Source organism: Heteronotia binoei, unplaced genomic scaffold (assembly GCF_032191835.1).
Source record: "Heteronotia binoei isolate CCM8104 ecotype False Entrance Well unplaced genomic scaffold, APGP_CSIRO_Hbin_v1 ptg000807l, whole genome shotgun sequence".
NCBI classification, from domain to species: Eukaryota; Metazoa; Chordata; class Lepidosauria; order Squamata; family Gekkonidae; genus Heteronotia; species Heteronotia binoei.
The window spans coordinates 167,060-181,201 of NW_026800101.1; the positions used below are offsets into that span (position 1 = coordinate 167,060).

Genomic DNA, 14,142 nt, shown 5'->3' on the forward strand with positions numbered 1-14,142 from the left:
ACAACTGCTGTACTATCTTTGAACACAGAGTTTCATTTAATCATCATGGCTAATAACTTCTGACAAATCTATTTTCCATGAGTTTGTCTACTCCCTTTAAAACCAGCTAAGTTAGTCGCCATTGGTACATCTGGCAACAACATAGAACTAAATTACACTCTGTAAAAAGAAGTGCTTTCTGTTGTCTGTCTTGAATTTACTGCCTATCCACTTCATTAAATTTGAATTCTAGTGTCATGGAACAGACAGAAAAAGTACCCAAGGACAAAATAGGCAAAGAGATCCAAGCTGATGCATCTATACCAAGCCTGAAAAGAACTGCTAACCTGGCTGTCTGAAGTGTATAAGAAGGGCCTACAGAGAAATGATGGTTCTTGCATATGATGGTTCTTACCACAAATGACTAAAATAAGTATGCATGGACAAAACAGGTAGTACAAAATGTGGGCGTATTTGTAAAATTGGCCAACAAGTAGCTTTATTCAGTGACACCACACAACCTGAGATAGCACAAGATTAAAACTTCCAGCTGATGGATAGTACTAATGAATTTGCCTGCACAGACTTTCTGCCTCATTTGTATATCACATGGATCACCTGCAAGATCACCTCAGGGAGATAAGAATCCAAACAACCAGAAATCCTGCTACTTCCTGGCTATGGTGTGTTCTTGTTTGTTGTCTCTCCTGTTCTTTGTGAACTGGGAGAGGGGGGAATCTACATGTACAGCAAGTTGTAGATATAATACATTTAAGAGCAACTATAAAATCAGGCAAAGGGGGAGTGGTTTGGGATATAGAATTATAAAATGGTGCCACTGACATGAAGAACTGAAAGCCATAAGGCTTGTGCATAAGAAAATAATTGGGATCAAAGTACAGTGCTAGCAGGGATAAACCCAGAAAATAAAACCAGAGATAACTAGGGAAGCATGTGGAGGAGGCTAGGTTATGACAACAAGAACTCCAGTTTCCCATACATATTTTAATAATCCTTACAGTAACATTTTAAGATAGTTCTAGCCTCTTGCCATATTACAGATGAAGAGGCTGAAAAGATAATAGCTTGACAAAGACAACCTACTGAGTTCATTGCCAGAGCAGGGTTTGAATTAGGTCCTTTTCTCATCTTAGCTATTTCTAACTTTCCATAGTACAATAAAAAAGTAATTCCATAGCATGAAGCACTGCATTTTAAACAGTCAAATTACTGTTATACTATTATTATATACTGCTTTTTAATTTTATCTGGCACAAGACTCAGGGGAGCATATGTAGCTCCTGCACCACCACACATACACACACAAAAAAACAACATGCAAAGTAGGTCTTCCTGCGTCTGGCAGTCTATCCAATACATCAAATATGTACCACCACTACTGATATAATATTTTAATGTATTCAGTTTCAGGACATCCCCAGCCTAACTTACATCACCAAGTTGATGTGAGGATAAAATGGAGGCAAGGAAAACCATGCAAGCCACTTTGGGTTGCCACTGAGAAGAAAGACAGGGCATAAAGGAAGGAAGCCATCATAATCCCTGTTTTACAGTTGACTGTGAATATCAGTTCTACTGAAGGTCAAAAAATGGACACATAACCCATCAATGATAGTGGACATAACCACTAGAACCAACATGGCTTCTAAGATATAACATTCATTGACAGGAATGTTATTTCAGGGGGTAGTCAAGTAGGTCGGCAATAGAAAACAGCTAGATCCAAGTCCAGTAGCACCTTAAAGACCAACAAGATTTTTCAAAGTATGTATCTTGAAAGCGTTATGTACTTTTATAAAATTACATATGATTCAGGAGGGAAAAGCATAATGACAGAATGACTATCCCTGGTTTTAACACTTGAACTCAGGGCCAGTCATTGAAACTAATGTGCAGTAGATTTGGGGTAAACAAATTCCCAGCCACAAGTGACAGCTCGCCTTACAAGGAAAGGAGTCAGATTCCTGGCTTATTTAATACCTTATTTAAAGGTAGCATATCCCTAATACAATTTGCTGAGACAATACCAGAGGTTGGACTCTACACCCTGCTCGTGGGCTTCTCAAAGGCAGCTGATTAAACACTGTGGAAAAGCAGTAGAATGAACTTCGGTCAGACCTGCCAGGTCTCTTGCGTCCTTAAAACAAACTAGGCGGCCACAGTTCTCAACCCTAAAGGAAACCCGCTTTCTTTTCCCTCCTCCTCCTCTATTAAAACAAGGACTCTTCAAGCAGACTGAACTACCCCTCCCCACCCTGTCAAAGGACCGTGAACCTCCTCGTGACAGGTTAGCAGGAAAGAAGGGGGACAGACAGAAGCCGTTTCAAGCCCAAGAAAAGGAGGTCGAGGGAGCCAACCGCCCTCGCCTGCTCAACCTGGGCTCCGTTCGCCCCTCTCCTCTTGCCAGCCCCCCACCGCAGCACCCACCTGCGTGTCAGCCGCCATAGCGCCGGCTCCGACCCGGAAACAGTATCAACATCGCATGCCGTGTGGTTGGCGCAGTGTGCTTACGTCAAAAGCCCGTCAGCGTACGAAAGAACGAGAAAGGCCTGCGCCGCCTGCCACGCCCTCAGACTTTCCTCTCCCTTTCTACAGTTGCTAAGCGACAAGGCGGGGGGGGACAGGGAGAGGGTCCTTTTAACAATATTCGATTAGGCTATAAGTGTATCTTTCCTATACAGAAGTCCTGATGCGCGAAGCGGGGCGCTGCTGGACTGCTGTTTTATTTTACTACAGTAGACTAACACTCTTACCCCCCTGGTAACCTCACCATACAGATATTTTGTGTAGGGTTATAAAAATAAACAGCAAGAATCGTGGGATGTAGGAAACACTGTGAAATGTTGTTATGTAAAAATTAAAATCTAATTCATTAGTTAGGTGAACAATGTTCCCTCTAAGCTGCAGTCTTGTGAGCAAAAATTCTACTGAGCTACTGACATTAAAGTTGTGAGCTACTGCATAAATTAGTATGCTCTGGGGTCATTCTTCCTGAGCTAAGACAAAAATGTGTGAGCTGGATGCTAAGAATCTGTGAGCTAGCTCACACTAACTCAGCTTAGAACAGGGGGTGTAGAACTCATTTGTTATGAGGGACGGAGCTGACATAAATGAGACCTTGTTGGGCCAAGCCATGTCGGGCGGGGCCATGTGTGTACCTATTTAAGATTAGGTAGCAGAGATATACATTTTATAAAGAACACAAACATATATGTATATTTATTTATAAAATTTCTCTTTGCTATATATATTTTAATTTTTTAAAAAACAACTTAAAACATGCTTAAAACGTTAGCACTCATTGGTCTTAAAGAGCTCTGGCTTTTTCCTTCCTTCCCCAGGTGACTGGTAGGGGAGGAGCCTCAGCCAACAGAAGGAAGAGAGGCTTGGCTCAGCTCTGCTGTGCAATTGAGAGCCTGGCAAAGCAAGCTCTTCCTCCTTAAGGGAGGAGCCTCAGCCAATGGAGAAAAGAGGTTTTGCTCTGTAGCTGCTGTGCAATTGAGCAAGCCTTGCAAAGCAAGCTGTTATGCAGAAGGAAGAGATAGGGAAAAGGAAGATGACAGCCAGTTGCTCAGGGGCCTGATAGGAGCCCTCCAAGGGCCTGACTCAGCCCCCGAATTGCATATTTGACACCCCTGGCTTAGAGAGAACACTGTAGGTAGGTGAACATCTGTAACGGGGAGGTCCCTGGTTTTATTAAGAGAATTGGGGTAGTAGTTAGATAAAAACCCTATATTCCAGTTCAAATTTGTGGGAGTGTGGAAACTTTGCTAGATCAGACTGACACAGCTGCTTCTTTCCAGTGACATTACATTTAATTACTGATTTGTGTCCCCTATGAGGATCCAAAGCAGCTTCCTGTATTCCTGGTTCTCCCTTTTAACCAGCCAATAACTCAGTGAGGTAGGTGACTGTCCCAGGGTCACCCAGAACACTTCTAATGGCAACCTGGGTTTCCCAGATCCTCATCTACCACGCTAACCACACCTACTCTCTTTAGAACGAACTACTTACAACTACTTCTAAAAGTCATAGAACAGTGATCTACTTTTCAGGTTTCTCGGATCTCTGAGGCAGCCGAAATGTCCACCACCACAAAATGGTGGACTGGGGGGGGGGCGGTGTTGTATTGTGTCTTTAATGAAGGCAACAGAAAATACTTCTCCACACCATTCACTAACTTTTCAAATTTACAAGTTGCTATGAAGGCTTCTAAAATATGTGCCTTCAAAGATTACAGTTCCTACGGTTATCAATAGAACTGTGGGGAATTCCTGGAGATCTGGGGTAGCACTGGGAAGGCTTGTATTTGTGGAATGGAGTTCAGCAGTGATGTAATTCCACATAATAAAATAATAATCATATGGCACTGTGTATGGTATAGCCAGGAGATCCAAGTTCTGGCAGCCAAGTTCTAACTCTCTTGCAGCAAGCTAGACTTATTTGGGGGGACTGAGAGAGCTCTGAACTGTGACTGACTCCAAGGTCACCTTCATGTGGAGGGCAGACTCTTACCCAGTTCCCCAGATTAGAGTCTGCCACTCAACCACCAGATGTTTATCAAGTAAGCATATAATGTAAATCAATCTTTTTGTTAATGCAAGAATTTCATGTCCACTGTTCTTGGTCTTCTAGGGTGCCTTCTTTTGGTGCTTTGTACTTAATTAACTGCTGGTTTTTACTCTCAAATGGACACCATCTTTCCTCCTTCTTAAAGGCTAAAGTGAAACCCACTCCCAATTTATCAAATCACGTTTGTTGTCCACACAAAGGAGGCAGAAAACAAACCTCAAGCATAGCATTAAACACTTCTCCTCCACTGGGGCTTTCATACACGTCATATTTTAGATGGTCCTAAGAAGGCACTAAATGAGTTACTTTTTGCTTGCTTAGGTGGAGTATGGTACTGTAATACCTTTTCCCCAACAGTCTGGACCGGACATGTAAATTGAAGTCTACAAATATCAAAAAGGACAGATTGTTGTGTTAGTCTTTACATCAAAATTATACAGGAGCCTAGTAAACATCTTGCTGCATAAAGTTGCATCTCATAAACTCCAACTCACAAATGCTATGCTGGAATTTTAGCTTTTAAGGTGGTATTGACTTTGTCAGATTCAACACAGGCACCTCTATCAAACTTGCCCACTGTTATGTATCATTTGGTTGGTCTTAATAAAAGGTATTATGTGAACTGGTGTTTATCAAAGGCCAGGCAAAAGTTAGAACTCAAATTTATAGAAATTTACGAAATCTATCCAAATACTTTCAATGACGCTTGCAGTGTTGAAGTTGTTCCATGCAATACACTCCAGTCTACATGCGGCAATCTCCTTCAAGCCACTGTACAAGAATGAGTTGAGGTTAGAAGTGCTACAAGTAATCATTGATACTGACAAATCTGAGTTCTGGCAGATAATATTGGCATTGTCAGAAATGCTGCAGTGAGCTATAAACCTCTCTAAAAGGGCCTTTGCAAAATAAACTGAAAGTGGTTTTGTTTTTTTACATTTTTATCAGGGGGAAGTATATTTATTACACAATAACACTGGAATCAAGCAGTTTATTCCCAAACCCCACCCAAGACTGAGCGGATTGTGAGGTTTTTTCCTCCCTCTGTTCAGTTCAGAGAACAGCAGCCCAAGGAAAACCTGCTCTGTAACCCACAAAATCTGGTCATCACTCAATCCAGATCCCAAGGTTAGAACTTAAATCATAGGCAAGACCATTACATGCCTCATCTTCTGAAAGCAGACACTGCAATATGACACAGGTGTATAGAGAAGTAATCTTTATTCTTATTCTTTCGCTCTGCTCTGGTTGGCACATGACACAAACCAGCAGTTTAGTCAAATAGACCAAATCCCATGTCTTCATCAGACTCTTCAGATTCTTCTTTCACTTCTTCCTTGGCTGGGGCTGCTGCAGCAGGAGCAGCAGTCTCAGCTGCCACTGGGGCAGCCGCCACAAAAGCTGAAGGATCAGCCAGGAAGGCCTTCACCTATTAAGGGGGCAAAAGGCACCAATTAGTTTCAAACAAAGATGAAGTGGATCCACTTAGTATCCTCCACAGGATCCATCAAAAATGACATTTGTGTCCCTTGTAAGGAAGCCATTTGCTTTCTAAAGATCCAAGTGGAAATGACTTAAGGCAAAACACAGACAGATTGAAAACAAGATCTGAGCCTTGGAAACCTCATACACTCAGGGCTGAACATGTGACATAATCCCATTAACACAATAAAAAGTCACTGGGTGTGGTAACTGCCAAAATGCAGCTTCTTCCAAAATCTTAAGCCACATTCATTTAAGCTTCTAGTCCTTCTGTTTGCAGAGGTGAATATATGAAAGATGTGGACAGTGCCTGAGGCAATCTCAGAAGCCAGAAGTTACTAAACGTGTTTTCCACTAGTTAAGAATAAGGCTTCAGTCCTCTGTATTAAAAGAGTGCCCTGCTCATGAGCAGACAAAAGCAGATTACATATCATAATGCTAACGTGCTGCATTATAATGACCGCTGCTGGTTGAAAGTGTTGTCACAGCTGATTTATGGCAACCCTGTAGGGTTTCCAAGGCAAGAGATCTTCAGAGGTAGTTTGCCATTGCCTGCCTCTGCATCACAATCCTGGTATTCCTTGGAGGTCTCTCATCCATTTACTTGCCAGCGCCAACCCTGCTTAGCTTCCAAGATCTGGCAAGATCAGCTTAGCCTGTGATTATAATTATTAGCTTCCTCCACTGCAAATATTTGGATTACTCTCACAATTTGAAAAAATGGAGTGTTCAAAGCACTTTACAAATACAACAAGTAAGCCTTACAATGCTCCTGTATGATGGGCCACTATAATCCTCACCAAGCAGATAGAGAAGCTTGCTTTAAGTCTACCCAGTTTGTCTGTAGCTCCAATCAATTAACTGAATAGGGGACTTTGTAAATACACACCCCGCACACATTCCACAGGACTCTAAATGCCAGTTCTCACATAGTTCTGGTCATAGGACAGTTTAAAGTTCAACAACCTGCACCCCAGAACCAAGCTTAATCAAATCAGTTAGGAGCTGTGCTATAAGCATTAGAACTACTTCAAAACTTCTATTCAGGCTTTTTACCTTTTCAGCCAATGGGAAAGAGTAATCAGTTTCCACAGCCACAGCCAAGACTCGTTTGTACCCATTGATGATGGAGTGGGGCACAGAAGCAACAGTTGGGTAGCCAATTTGCAGGCAGACACTGGCAACATTACGGACACCCTAAAAGAGGCAAAACGTGTTGAGTCTCAGGATGCAATTCCCAGCTCTACAATGGTAATTGCAACATGGTGGGCCACAATTCACAATACAAATGAAAGAAGGATCTGTTTCCAAAAATGCCACTTGTTATACAACCTCTCTACAGTCAATTGGCCGTCATCGAACCAGCCAGTTTTAACTAGGGGCTATTAGACAAAACTGCAAATTTTGCTCAACTGCTTCTAAAAACTTGCAAATACAAATGTATCTCGCTTATGCTAAATCAAATCATAGTTCCAACTAGCACAGCAACTCTTCTAGGCCCCAGGAAGAGGTCTTTCCCTGCCCCCTACACTCCTGGATCCTTCCAAACTGGAAACTGCTGGAACTGAGCCTGACAGCTCACACAATCAAAGCAAGTTTTTTACCACGGACCCACACAAGCGCCATCAACAGTCCTGTGTTTTGCACCCTACACACCAACATATGCACATGAGAGAAGCATCTCTTACTTCCAGGAAACGCTTGTGTAAGGCCTCCTCAGTGATGTCCAAAACTTCAGGGTTGTAAATGCTGCCATTGTCAAACACCTGCTGGATGACGAGCCCAAAGGAGAAGGGTGAGATGTTCAACATGTTCAGCAGTGTGGCTTCACTGGCACCCACTTTGTCTCCAGTCTTGATCAGCTGCACATCACTCTAAGAAATGACACAAAAGACATGTGATTCCACCACCACAGTACACAGCCCCAACAGTCTGGAAAAAATATTTTAGGAACGCCCCTAAAATAAACAAGCACTGCCCAGCAAATGATTCTAGATAAGCACCAGCTCATTCTACATGTTGTCCAAAACAACAAGAAAGCTGATGCCCAATCGAGAGATGGTATCATCATGGGCCTTACCAGGATTTCAATGGTGCCCCTGGAGATCTTGGTGGTGATGCCCAAAGCTTGGAAGAAGGAGGTCTTCTCAGGACCCAGCCCTGTGTTCTGGGCTGGCACAGTAACATCACAAGGCGCAATAGCACCAGCACGAGCAGCAGCTGGCACCTAAAGAAAAAAAAACAGAAAATCCATTGGTTTTTGTAGTCCTGCAAAAGTTACAGCCATTTCTTTTTAAAATCACTGAGCAAATCAGGACACTGCCCCAATGGCTCAAGCTGCAAGATCCATCCATCACAGACTCTTATAGAGGTGCTCCCACCCTCACAGGATGAACACTCTGACACTCTTTCCTTACAGCTCATTATTAATGGCACTTTAAATTACAGCTGATTTGTCCTTTACCTTATTGGCCAACAACATGTCCCGGATTTCCGTCAGATCCTCCTTTGTGAACACAAACCCCACGTTGCCACGAATATGAGGAAGAAGCCTAAAAAAGCAGGAAAGATGGTATTTGCATAGTCAACACACTGCATCATCCCACCTAGAATAATTGTCAAAAGGTAAACCAGTACTAGCCCTGCACAACAGATTAAAGAACGAGTATCAGGCTAGTCTACAACATCCTTGTGAGTTTATTGAAGGCAAGATTCAAACTCAGAATTATACCAGCTGATAGAATGACTAGGTATAAAATATTTGGTCTCAGCAAGTCAGCAGGAGACCCTGTCATCTTTCTCAGTCCTCCCACCAGTCAGAAAGTGAGCTGGCCAACTAGGATATGCTATTCAACATCAGAGACCCTTTTTCACCAAAAGACCAGAACTGCTCACTTCTCCAGAGCAGGATTGTTTTCCAGGTGTCCTCGGATAGCCTTGCGCATCATGGTGTTCTTCCCCATCAGGACGACAGCCTTCCCACGCAAAGACATACGGATTTGTTGCATTTGTTTGGAACCAACGTTGTCTGCTCCCACGATGAAACATTTTGGATAATCATCCAAGAGTTGCTACAGAAGCAAACGACAACAAAAAAGCCATGAAGAATTTCAGACTTGAGACCAGCACTTTGTGGTCTGGTAAAGAAGGTGCATTTTTTTCATGACAACTGTCACCACTAGGGGTTCTTACATGAAACTTAAGGCTTCAAACTTGATCCACTATCAGCACTCTATAAGTGTCTTAAAATGAAGTCACTCCTTCAACAGCAGGTAACTACAAAGGAAAAAATATTTCCTACACATCCAATGCATGCTTCTGAAGCATTCAAATCAACTTCTGAAAGTGACATCTCAAAGTCAGAAGTTGGTACTTGTGCAGTTTTTTTCCCACAGGCCTATTTCTTAAAGTTCAACCGATACTGAGAATTATTCTATCACATCACGAAATAAGTACTACCACCTGAACAGTCTATCGTGCGCTGTAAGAGCTCAGTATGCTATCAGTAATGGGCTTCCATTGTTAACGCTGTCTAACTTTGAGACAAAAACACACTCTACACATGCTCAAGAAACCTTCACTTAACGCTATGGACCACATTGCATAAAGCCGTTCCTTCGGAGCACTCCGCAAGTATTTGCAAACCCCCACTATTAATACCCTCAGCCTGACTACTGGCTCTGGTTATAAGAAAGCACTCTATGCGTGCTCAGAAGAACCCTGTCCCTTCCCGCCTCCAATGACGCCCCTCGCGGAGAACTCACGATAATCTTAAGGAAGTAGTTGGACTTCCACGTGGCTCGGTCTTCCCTGGGCATCGCGGTGACCCAAGGATCGCGCAGCGGCGGCGGTTTAAAGACAAGGGATGTTACCTGGATAAGGGAGAGGAAGATGAGTCAGCACCATTGACCTGAGCTGCAGCCACGGCCGCCCCACCATCGGCCTTGCCTAACCCAATTTCTCCTAGGCCGCAGCCTAAAGGCCCAACGGGCCTCCTACACTCACCTCACTCACGAGGCCTCCGTGGAACAAAAGGGCGAACGCCGCCACCTCCCTCCTTTATATACTCGGCGCGCCGCAACCAATCAGCAACAAGCACAAACTTCCTTTCCGCCTCGCAGTTAATTGGGCGAGCGGAGATGGCCAATAAAAGGGGAGGGAAAGAGAAGGCGACTGTTGTATGTGATTGGCTTTGGAAACTATCCTTCCAACAGGAGCTCCACCTCTTAAAAGTAGAAGCCAGAAACACCGACATAGCGTCTTGCAGGCGCGCCCTGCTGGTGGGCGTACTTAAACGCTCGCTGAGTTGTGGAAAACTTTTCAAAACTGCAGTCTTGTGAAGTTCCGTAGGAGTTAGCGATTAAGTGGGACTTGCTTTTCAACAAACATGGAAAGGGTTAGGCGGCTAGTGCAGCAGCTTTGCTATTAATATGCATACTGCAACGTTATTATTAAATATAATACCGTTTTCGCACACAACTTACCTCGCAGTCACAATCCTGTTCCCTCTGCAGCATCCAGCCGGATTTCCCACCATCTGTGCCGGAGTTACAGTTAGTGCCGCGGCTTTTGCATAGCAAACGTAAACCGCTAAAACCCAATAAATAATGCACTTAGAAAAAAACTTTCAGCGAATGTTCCAATTTGATTTTGCCAGTCACACAGTAAAACCCAGTTGGAATGTGGTTTGAAAAGTGCATTATTTAGTGTCTTAAACCTTCAAGGGCTACAAGCTTCCTGCATATTTTTACATTTATATTGTTTTGTGTATGTATTTAAATTAGCAGACTGAGTGGAAGTCACTATCAAATCTTAAATTGTTTCCCAGTACCTCATTTAAGTCTCAAATCAGCAGACTTCTTTAAAACAAGTGACTGATCCCTCAAATAAGCTGTGAAACACCCTGTATCCTACATCCCCATGATCTGCTGACTGCCCCCTGCAAAACACAATTATAACTAGTCCAAAATTTTATTTGGCAACTCATTTTAATATGCGATGCCTCCTGCAAAACCCTGGTTCCTTATTCATGGGTGCAAGGGTGGCTGGGAATACCCTTATTTTAAAACAATACTTTGGATCAGACAGAATGGAGGATTATTTCATAGAGGACAGAAACTCTTCTGTGAGGGTGTCTCAATTGGCATGGCTAGAATGACTGGGGTTCAAAACTAGTAATCCTTATTCATAGGTATACCGGCAAGGAAAATGCTGAATCTTAAGTGAGAATGAAGCTGCAGTCGGTTCTGTTTCTACTGCAAATAATGTAAAAAAAAAATCATTCTCTTTTGCTTCCATTGTACAAGAGGAGCAGGGGAGCTATGAATCTGAGTGGCAAGGCCAACAAGACAGAGAGCACCTTCCCCTTGTAGGTTGCCTCAGTTCTCTAATGGACCCAGTTCCTCCCTTTGGCTCTTATGGTTTTCTGCCCATCAACACTGCTACCGAGCACTTTTTTGGTAGAAAAAAAAAACAGCAGAAGCTTCCCCATGCCTTTCCAGTGCTGAAGCCATTGGAAAGGTGTTTAAAGAAGCCTCCCCACGCCTTCCTCAGCATGCCAGCTGGAGCCTTGGTCAGCCGAGACGGAGCTCTGCTCCTGCGTGCTCCTGCCCAAAAAAAGCCCTGCTGCAAAGAGCAGAGGGCCATCCCAAGAGAGAGAACTTATCATTACCTCTTGCCCAAAGCTTCATTTTTGTGCAAGTCACACATTTAATTTCACTTTATTTCCAGTCCACCTTTCTCTTCACCCAGCTGCAACTACCCCAGGCCTTCACACATGCAGTTCCAACCTTCCCCAACTTGCAGCTGTGCAGGAAGAAACAAAAAAGCTATCTCCTTGGAGTGCTGAGCTTCCAAGGAGTGTGAAAGAATTGTTGCTCTGCTCTCTTCACGACAGAGAAGACAGGACCTATCAGCTCCTGTTGTAGGGACCGCTATACCAACTGGGATGAAAAAGTACCTGGAGAATGTAGGACTGGGCAGTGGTCTTGTGCTTTGCTTTTTCACTACAAGGTACTCCTTTCTCCCAAAAGGAAAAGAGAGATAAGATCAGTACTGTCCACCAAGGGAAGGGGGAACACCCAGCTTTGCTAATCCCTGATTCCAGCACTGAATATGAACCTTACCTCTAGCATATTGTAAAACCTTCACAGACCAGCAAGGCTAAGATCTGAACTATGAGCATGTAGCCAATTAGCACAATTTTTTCGTCTGAACTTACAAAGTAGGTTTTATTTGATGTTAAATGTTTATTAAATTTACATCCTGCCCTTCCCAAAGTAAGATGAGGAGCAAGCTCCAGTTCCCAAAATAGTTTGTTCTCATTGATCCATGTGTTTACAACCTACAGTGTGATTAGGTTTCTAGCAGATTACTTAAATTCAACCCATTACCCTGGGAGGATAACCAATAATCTACATATACTTGGTAAGGACACTGAAAATTATGGCAAAATTTTATTAGCATCATCACAGGAATTTTAAAAGGGGGAAAAGGCAGAATTAGAAGTTTACAAAGTAGAGGGGGAGGAGAGAAAATATGTCAACCCACAGAAGAACCTCCCCCACTTGCCCTTCCCAGAACGGTTGTAGATTGAGACTCCTTTCATTCTTATATTGTACAAGAGTTAAATAGAGAACAAAGGCATACAGAGGCAACAGTTTACAGAGTGCAGAAAAGATTTTTCTTCAGAGAAAACCATGGCACATCTTCCTCTGATACTCAGCTGCCACTCTGTGAGGCTCCAATACTATAGATAAAATGTCCCAGACTTCCAAAAGATGTAAATTCACACAAATTCACACAAACCTCTACAGCCTGATCAATCCAATGTTGGCCCTAGGCTGAAGCCAGAACATGTAACTTATATGGTGAACCCAATGTGGATCTGCAAAGTGAATTCATGGGACAAATTCATTCTTCCAGTTTCCCGGGAAAACTTGCCTTTTTTGATTGGCTGGTCCTTGTGACAATCACAAAGCCACACCCCCTGTTCCCCAGAGCAACACTTTATGTTTTTTGTTTTTAATAAGCAATAAGTGGATCACTAAGCCAGGGAACTGGGAAAGAAAAGACTGAAATCTTGCCTGAAGTTTGATGAGGAGGGAAGGAAAAATGTGCTGGCACCTGATCCAAGTAAGTTTGTCAGCAGACATGATGGGGAAGGAGAAAGCAGAGCTTACCCTGCAGCAGAAAAGTATGATCAACTCTTGGGAGAAGATGGGAGTAGATCTTACCCCTATACTGAGCAATTTTTTTTAATTAAAATACCTTTACCCCACGGTTTACCCAGGACTTTTTCCCCAGCAGGAATGCAATTCTGGCTGGTTTGGCATAAGGGGACATGGCTTAATATAAAAATGAGTTCATGTTGGACTTTTTCTACAAAAAAAAAGCCCTGTGTGAAACAATGGTGACATCAGGGATGTGTGGCCTAATATACAATGAGTTCCTGCTGGGCTTTTTCTACAAAAAAAAGCCCTGCCTGTACCCCACCCCTGACCAATAGCCCAGGCCAGCTCGATCCTGTCAGATCTTGGAACCTAAACAGGGACAAACTCCAAGGAATACCAGGGGTATGACGCAGAGGCAGGCAATGACAAAGCCACCTCTGAAATGTCTCTTGCCTAAAAACAAAGTCTAGCTCACCACGTAGTGGTACATAATGCTAAAAGAGCTAGAACTTCTGGCTGCCAAACAATCTTAGGATCTCCTAGTTATATTACACACAATGCCATATGGTAATTATTACCCCCATCTTTTCTTTTGGTTCATGTCTGAAGCCTTCTCCCAATCTAAGGAGATTTCTTGCAAATTAAGCGGCTCTTCCCCTGGAGAAAGAGTCACTTAAAGTGAAAGAAGGCTTCTTAGGCTGGAGGCAGGGTACTTGGAGGATGGATGAATGCACTCAGATATGTCTGCCTTCACCCTTCATTCCAAACTTCATTGGACCAACCCAATGGACTGTTCTCAAAACTGCTTAAGATCTGGCAGTATTTTTGCAAGCCACTATGTTGCTTCATTCCCCATTCTATTTGGTAATGCAACTGGCTACAGAAAACGTACACGAGCTGGTTAAAAAGCAGCCAC

The 14,142-nt window shown here is 43.2% G+C and overlaps 2 protein-coding genes across 2 annotated transcripts in view; both read right to left on the minus strand.

The window, feature by feature from the left end:
- The window catches only part of LOC132590805 (stalled ribosome sensor GCN1-like), a 65,762-nt gene extending 63,204 nt beyond the window's left edge, over window positions 1-2,558 (minus strand). The window contains exon 1 of the mRNA XM_060263732.1: window positions 2,428-2,558. Coding sequence (XP_060119715.1) covers window positions 2,428-2,445 — 18 coding nt within the window. The 5' untranslated portion in view covers window positions 2,446-2,558. The remainder of the gene's footprint in view (window positions 1-2,427) is intronic.
- Window positions 2,559-5,776: 3,218 nt separating this feature from the next.
- On the minus strand, window positions 5,777-10,167 carry LOC132590801 (large ribosomal subunit protein uL10). The gene is made up of 8 exons (XM_060263726.1): window positions 10,060-10,167; window positions 9,819-9,926; window positions 8,950-9,125; window positions 8,519-8,606; window positions 8,135-8,281; window positions 7,743-7,928; window positions 7,111-7,251; window positions 5,777-6,001 (listed from the first exon to the last, which is right to left on the minus strand). The coding sequence occupies exons 2-8, from the start codon at window positions 9,870-9,872 to the stop codon at window positions 5,846-5,848; spliced, it is 948 nt and encodes a 315-aa protein (XP_060119709.1). The 5' UTR covers window positions 9,873-9,926; window positions 10,060-10,167; the 3' UTR covers window positions 5,777-5,845.
- Window positions 10,168-14,142: the final 3,975 nt, after the last annotated feature.